The sequence below is a fragment of the Protopterus annectens genome, chromosome 7.part0 (assembly GCF_019279795.1).
Source record: "Protopterus annectens isolate FY-2018-M chromosome 7.part0, PAN1.0, whole genome shotgun sequence".
NCBI lineage: Eukaryota > Metazoa > Chordata > Ceratodontiformes > Protopteridae > Protopterus > Protopterus annectens.
The window spans coordinates 1,558,544,081-1,558,552,078 of record NC_056739.1 but is presented as its reverse complement, the minus strand read 5'-3'; the positions used below and the strand labels follow the sequence as shown (position 1 = coordinate 1,558,552,078).

Sequence of the window (7,998 nt, the reverse complement as noted above, 5' to 3'; positions counted from 1 at the left end):
CGGCAAATCACCCTGTCGGTACACTTACCTGTCGGTCATCTGGCGTCGGTGAGTTTTCTGTCGGAAATCGGCATTAGTAGTAGACCCATATATATATATATATATATATATATATATATATATATATATATATATACACATATATACACACACACATATATATGTATATAAATATATATATATATGTGTGTGTGTGTGCATATATACATATATGTATATACATATATATGTATTTATTTACAGATATATATATATATATATATATATATATATATATATATATATATATATATCTTCGTAAGACTGAAAACTACAATGCAAAAACATCCTCTCCACCTATAAACACCACCAAACTAACAAACACATTTTTACTACGTTTTTGCAGGGGGGCTGCTCCCCCCCACACCCCCCATAAATTAAATATATTGACTCCAAGATCGTACTACAATGGAAAAGTTAGTTTCCTAACCTCACTGTATCGCGATCACCATACAGAATATAAAAACAATGTCTAAATAACTTACCTGTATGGCCTAAAAACATGTACAGATTGGCAAAATAAACACTTGTTCCCCTACTCATTTCTCCCAGCACTTCTCAGAACAATAACTCAACTTGCATGAAAGCAACACATCCATATTTTACATTCTCTACAGTGATCATGTTACAGTGGGGTTAGGATATTAACTTTTTTCCACTGTAGTGCGATCTAGGAGTTTGTATATTTAATTTATGGGGGGCAGAGCCCCAATTTGGGGTGCAAGGGGGCTTGCCTCCCTGCAGAAATGTAGTCAAAAGTGTGTTTCTTACTTTGGTGTTGTTATAGGTGGAGGGGATGTTATTTGTATGTGCGTTGTAGTTTCCTATGTTCTGAGTTTTCGTTGTTTGAGGTTTTCAATGTTATGGTCTCAAACTGTAGTGATGGACAGGTTGACAGACAAGATCAGACAGGAGTCCCCGTGGACTATGTTGCTTGCAGATGACATTGTGATATGTAGTGAGACTAGGGAACAGGTTGAGGAGACCCTGGAGAGGTGGAGATATGCTCTAGAGAGAAGAGGAATGAAGGTCAGCAGGACTAAGACAGAATATATGTGTGTGAATGAGAGGGAGGATAGAGGAATGGTGAGGATGCAGGGAGTAAAGCTGGCGAAGGTGGATGAGTTTAAATACTTGGGCTCAACCGTTCAGAGTAATGGCGAGTGTGGAAGAGAGGTGAAGGAGAGTACTGGCAGGGTGGAGTGGGTGGAGAAGAGTGTCAGGAGTGATTTGTGACAGACGAGTACCAGTAAGAGTGAAATGGAAGGTTTACAAGAGGGTAGTGAGACCAGCTATGTTATATGGGTTGGAGACAGTGGGACTGACAAAAAGGCAGGAGTCAGAGCTGGACATGGCAGAGTTAAAGATGTTAAGATTTGCACTGGGTTTGACAAGGGTAGACAGGATTAGGAATAAGTATATTAGACGGTCAGCCCAGATTGAACAGTTTGGAGACAAAGCCAGAGAGGCGAGATTGTGTTGGTTTGGACATGTGCTGAGCAGGGATGCTGGGTATATTGGGAAAAGGATGCTAAGGATGAACCTGCCTGGTAAGAGGAAAAGAAGAAGGCCTAAGATAAGGGTATGGATGTGGTGAGAGAGGACATGCAGGTGGTTGATGTGACAGAGCAAGATGTAGAGGACAGGAAGAAATGGAAACAGATGATCCGCTGTGGTGACTCCTAATGGGAACAGCCAAAAGAAAAAGAAGAGGAGGTCTCAATGTTTTGAAGCAGACCTATATATCTATATATATATATATATATATATATATATATATATATATATATATATATGTGTGTGTATGTATATAGATACACACACACACACACACACACACATATACACACACACACTGTACATCTTTATCCACGTTGATTTGTTTGTAAAATAAAAAAAATGGGGGAGGGCAGTGGTCACAGCTTCTACAGCAGCATATTTGCTTCAGCTTCTGAGAAAGAAAAGCAGATTTATTACAAATCCAAATTAAACAATATTAAATATGACACACTATTACTCAACAACGAAATCACATAAATCAAGTGATTCAACTTACGTTTTTTTGTCTTCTTTGACTTCTTTCTGGGACATTTTCATGCCTTACATTTTCATTTTTTTATTCTGCTGAAAATATGAGAAAAAGTCTAAGTGAATCTACTAATTTGGGAAAGATGGTGGTTACATTTTTTTTGTATTAATAATTTTTATAACAATCACAATAACTATATAAAAAGGTATATTAAAATGAAAATAAAGCAGCACAGGTGAAAACAAAAAGTCTCCATCTCAATGTAATAATCTTAATTTATATCAGTTTTCCTATTATTCAGGACAAACTGAAAACCAAAGCAGGGATAAATAAGCTCTCTCATATTGTTGTATCTACCACGTTAACTGGCCCTCTAATCTAGTTACTGCAATGTCATGAATTTATCCTCTGTAAGAAAATCTCCCCAGTACAGCCCATTAACTACATCATTAACTACATACAGTATTCCAAGTAATCCGGATTAACTCTCAAAAATTTTAAATTTATTTATTTATCCTTTGTTACCAGGTTAGTCTTGCCCAGCTAGTGGAGTCTTTTCAGAGAAAACCCAAAGTCATATTTATGCTACTGGAGTAAATCTGGCCAGGTCGCAGGAGAACTTCCTGTACTCTTTGAAGGAGAGGAAGTGAAATACTTTCTGGGGCTGTTAGATGGTGTTAGAGAGCTGCTACAAATTCCAAGAGGGAGAGGGAGGAGAATGCAGCAAAGATGGAGAAAGGAGTAGGGGAACTTACTGAAGGAAAGAGAAATGCATGAAACAATTGTTACAGAATTGGAAATTGGAGGACTGGAGAATTGAAGATAAAGGTTCTGGTAGATATAATGAACCAGGCAAAGCCAAAGGACACAGAAGAACAGAGATGGAGTGACATGGTGGAGAGAGAAGTACAGGAGAACTAAAAAGAGAGGTTGGAAGCAGAATCAGCAGCTGGTGAAGGGAAACACTGGAGATATTCTTGGCTGGTGGGGTAGACAGTTTTAAGGGTTTACCTCAGCAACAGGGTTTTTGTTACAAGAAGGAAGTTATGCACATGCAGCAAGGCAAGGAAGAATGCAAGATGGAACTGAGAGGGGACAGAGGTTTGCGGTTTCTCAACAGCCACAGAGAAGACATCTAGTGATAAGAATAAAAAGTAAAAATGTGTGAACAGGTATGACATTATGGATGCCATTGCTTTCCCTCTAGTATTTGACATTAAAGACATAAGAGCATTAATTAATTTGGTAGTTAAAAATGTTTGTTAAGTGATATTTGAAAACTTACTTGCTGGAAACAAACTATGACTGAGACTGAAAAAAAATTAAGCAGCACCATAGGAAGATAATTTTTTTTAAGAGCTTGGAACTATAACCAACAAGAAAATAAATTTGTAATGCAGGACTTCAGATATGGATAAGCAAGAGTTAAAACTTGCTCGTACAAAGCGTTTTTCTCATTTTTAGTCTGTACGTCATAATTGTGCTCATATATTCTTTTTCTGAGTTGATGACTAAAAATAATAAATATGCTTTGTACAAGAACACCAAGAAATGCACAAAGGCTACGTTTTTATTTTTTGTCCTAGAGGACATACAGAAATATCTAAGGGGAGGGCCATGGGAAACAAGAATAGAATATAGAGAATTATGGTGGCAAATTACATTAGAAGCCAATAAATTCCCAGGCCTCAATGAAAATATTTCAATTACCCCACTTTTGAAAATGAGAGCTGCAAAGTTATAACAGTAATAAAAACAAAAATAATGTTTTATGATATGTTTTAACTAAAAAGTAGAACCAGCTTTCTTTGACTTTGTAATGTATATGAGCATACCTCTCAACCTGGTAATATCAAAAATCTGGACAAAGGCCCATGAAAAATAGGTACAAATCTGTACACTGATTAACATAAACTTTGCATACATAATTATGTAACCCCACCCACTCCAACAAAATTGTGGGATACCAACTTTCAAATGCAAACTGAAGAACAGACAACCAAAATATATCCCCAGACCCTGTAGTAAATGATAACCATTGTTTTAAATGTGTAGCAATGATGTTCACTGCGAAGGGAGAAGATGATGAACCTTAGGATTTTGTTTTTGGTGACTTGCAGTATGTGGGTTTTGTAGTAAAAGTAGGGCATTTAATGGTGGGTAATATTAATCTTTGCAAAGAATATTATAGTTTGCTTCTTGTTTGCTATGACCTCCAGAAATAATTTTCCTTGGCCTACTGATCAGTAGCATAGCTAGAGTTTGTGCCACCTGGGGCAGTCTTTGGGTTTGCCTCCCTTCCCCCCTCACAAAAACATGGTCAAATGGGGCCCCACCATACACAGCCCTCTCCCCTGCAACCATTCCAATGTCCCATTACTTGGCTATTTTGCCCCATTTACCATAAACACTGTAATGTCCACACTGCTTTACTTCTACAATGATTATGTGGATTTAGTTTAAAACATTTACTTTTATTTAACATTTTATAACAAAAACACTAATAAATACCTGCTAAACAAAGCAACACAGTCTCACAATGAGAATGGACTTAGCATTAAAATGTCTCTGCCCTTGAAACTCACATTCATTGAAACAGCATTGAAACCCATATTCAAAGAAAATGCATCTGGCCAGTGGTGGATAAAGATTATCTTTGGGCTGTTTTCAAATCATAGGCCCCTTGCACACAAAACCTACATGTGTTCTTTGATGCACCTTCCTGACTGTATTAAATTGTATTCCACTATATAATACAGTACACTTGTTAGAGCGCATTTTAAATTTCTTGTTTTGAACATTTTTCCAGTAAGCAAGGAAACAAAATGCATGAACCAATAATGACAAAACTGACCAATTCAGAACATTTTTATCATAAAAGTCTACTCAACATCTACAATCCATGAATATCAGTAAATATGCACAATCTCTGCAGAAGTAAAGTCATCTAAATAATTTCACATTAAAGAGATCTAATGAAGAGGTTGCTGCTAGCAAACAACTTTATATTTCATTGTTTCATCTACAAATAAAGTGACTCCTGCCCTTGAGGAATAAATTGCCTATGTTACATTAAAAAAAAAAAAGCTAGTAATATTGCAATAGGGACTGGAGCTGCATCAATTGCATTGCAAAGTGCAGCAAATACAGCAAACTACAAATATACTTTACTTATCTTCCTGCTAAACAAAGAAAGTCAACCTTGGGCCAAACTGTTCTGGGCCTGTGTGGCTATATACTCAGTGAAACTCAGTCTTGGAAAGCAGACACAAAGATTCATTATACTTCTAATCCAGACTCAGGCTGAGAACTGGCACTTCGGAATCATACAAGTTACAAACAATGTTAAGAATTTCCCTTAAATGGCTACAGAATCAGATACTTATTCTAGAAATGCATATTTTTCAGACTCTAACTGAGAACCGATACTTCTGTATTACAGGAATCAGTGTAATAAAAAATTTCCCTTAAATGCATATAGATCATATTAAAAGTGTGCAGTCAGCAGAACAATACACTAAGAGTCTGCTAGAAGGAAACAGCATCAGTAGAATGAAAAACAATCATTTAAGCAAAAAAACATTCTAAGAGCTTATGATACTGTTCTGTGTAATCAAGCACATGTGGAGTGATTAACTTTGAACCAAGATGCACATTTCCTTAAATTCAATACCTTAGCCACTGTGAATACTACCACATCACTGCAATTATATTTTATAGCAATAACCCACGCCTGGGTGTGGGTAATGCTGGATTTATCCACGGTTGGCATGGTTTGGTCCCAAGGGCGAAGCCCGAAGGACCAAACAAAGACAACCGTGGGTAAATCCAGCATTATCCACCCAGAAATGGTTATTGTTATATAATGACATTATTTAAGAAAAGAAATAATTACTTTTCTTAAATAATGGCATTGTATAATGCCTCTTTGCTGCCCTTCCGCAGCTGTCTGGTGTTCCGCGGCAGTTCTGATGTACTGCGCATGCCTACGCAGTACATCAGAGCTGTGGGCAAAAGCAACGGAGAACGCAAGATCTCCGTTGCTTTTTACACACTGTGTCACTATGTTAAAGGAGTTTAACATAGCGAGATAGCTTTAAAAAAAGCAACGGAGATCTGCGTTGCTTTTTTTAAACCTGTGCCGCTATGTTAAACTCTTTTAACATAGCGAGACAGTGTTTTATACTAACGGAAAAAGTCCGGGCGACCGGACCTTTTTCCGTTAGTATATCGAGGGATTTACAACGGGCACGCTGGTTGGGCTGGCCAATCAGCGTGCACGTTTTAGAGGAGGCATTGTATAATATCTATTTAACATTTCTTTACAGCTGAAGTCCAACTTGGAATGAATCAATTTTCAGCCGAGGCCCAGGGAGAAATTTAAACGCATGCATTATTCTTTTAAGTAGCATAAAAAAAACTGCCTACTAGATGGAGCTCTAACACTATTTTTAAGCACATTCAATATGGTTTCCACATTTTAAAAGATTTTAGAAGGTTTTAACAAGTTTGAAAATAAAAACTTATGTTATGCTATTTGTAAAACTGTAACAAATACAGGATGATGAAGGCTAACTTTTGTATTTTTAGTAGTTTGGATTTTGTACCATAATATGAACAAATTAGACTTGATTTAGAACGGGACATACTTAAAGGGTTAATTTTATTGGATGGAAGGATAACTAGTTATATATAAGAAGGAAACTAACAGATTGTGTGTTTTTGGCATCTGACAAAGTTTGTTTTGAAATGAAAATGCAGTGTAAAAGTCAGCGTTAATGTGAGCACGGCATTTACGGTGATATTACTAAAGCAGACCTGAAGAGGTTTTTGCTGACAAGTTGGGTTTTTTTTTTTGGATTACTGGTAGTCAAATTTGGCATTTTTTCTCCTTTTCTATTGAACTTTTAGCATTACATTCAAGTAGCATTAGAAATCATAGAAGAGGTTTGGTTGTGACTGAATGGTGTAAAAAATAAAAATAGATTTATTTATTGGCTTGCTAGATATCACATGTAACAAAGACAAATGAAAAATGTGCAGGCAGTATGGGGATCTAAAGGAAATCAGACATGTTCTGGAATAGGAATTCTTATAAAAAAATGAAAAAAAAAAATTCAAGGTGTTCTAAAGTCTCTCACTGCTGACTTGTTACTTAAGGTATAATTATTTATGCGATAGTCTGCAGGGATATCGTTTTGAGTTTGAGTCCATGGCTTTGGCACCAATCACTGGTTTAAGTCCTTCTTGAACTATATTGACATTGTTTGGGGATTTAATGATTGCACCTAATTTGCAGTCTTCAGCAAACGTAGTCAGCCACAACCCCTTTGTTTTGGCCTGAACTTCTGAGAACTATATTCTAAACAATAGGGGGCCCAGCACTGACCCCTGTGGACAGGTCTGCTGGCTGAGGTGAAGTCCCCAACTTTGAGTGTGATCTGTTGGTGAGCCCGTCAGCAACCTACCTGATGACATAAAGGTTGACATTGAAATAGGAGAGTTTATCAATGATGCCCGCATGTGGGTTTGTGGCAAAGGCTTTGGCTAAGTCAAGATAGGCTGTATGTACGGATTTGCCTTTATCTATGGCTATGGTGACTTTTTTGAAGTTGTCCACCACGTTTAACAGGCATGACCTGCCTTTGACAAAACCAAACTGTGTTCGATCAAGGGTTTGGAGATCACCTATATCCTTATTTATAAAGCCCATGATGATTCATTCCATGGCCTTACAGATAAGGCTGGTTAAGCTTAAGTGTCTGTAGTTCCAGGGTCTGTTGGTGTACCCCGTTTATGAATGGGGATGACAGTTGTTTTCCACTCAGCAGGGACAAAGCCAGTACTAAGGCTGTGGTTGAACAGAGTACCTAATGGAGTCATTAACTCATGTTTTAGACCATTTAAAATGCAACCTGGGATGGCATCCG

General features: G+C 37.2%; 1 protein-coding gene across 5 annotated transcripts in view; it reads right to left on the bottom strand.

The window, feature by feature from the left end:
- The window catches only part of HDAC11 (histone deacetylase 11), a 770,405-nt gene that overhangs the window by 699,812 nt on the left and 62,595 nt on the right, over positions 1–7,998 (bottom strand). For 4 of the 5 annotated variants that reach the window (XM_044078103.1, XM_044078105.1, XM_044078108.1 and 1 more), the window contains exon 2: positions 2,096–2,163. In XM_044078103.1, the coding sequence (XP_043934038.1) occupies positions 2,096–2,136 (41 nt within the window). In that variant the 5' untranslated portion in view covers positions 2,137–2,163. The remainder of the gene's footprint in view (positions 1–2,095; positions 2,164–7,998) is intronic. The other variant, XM_044078104.1, reaches the window with a different exon arrangement.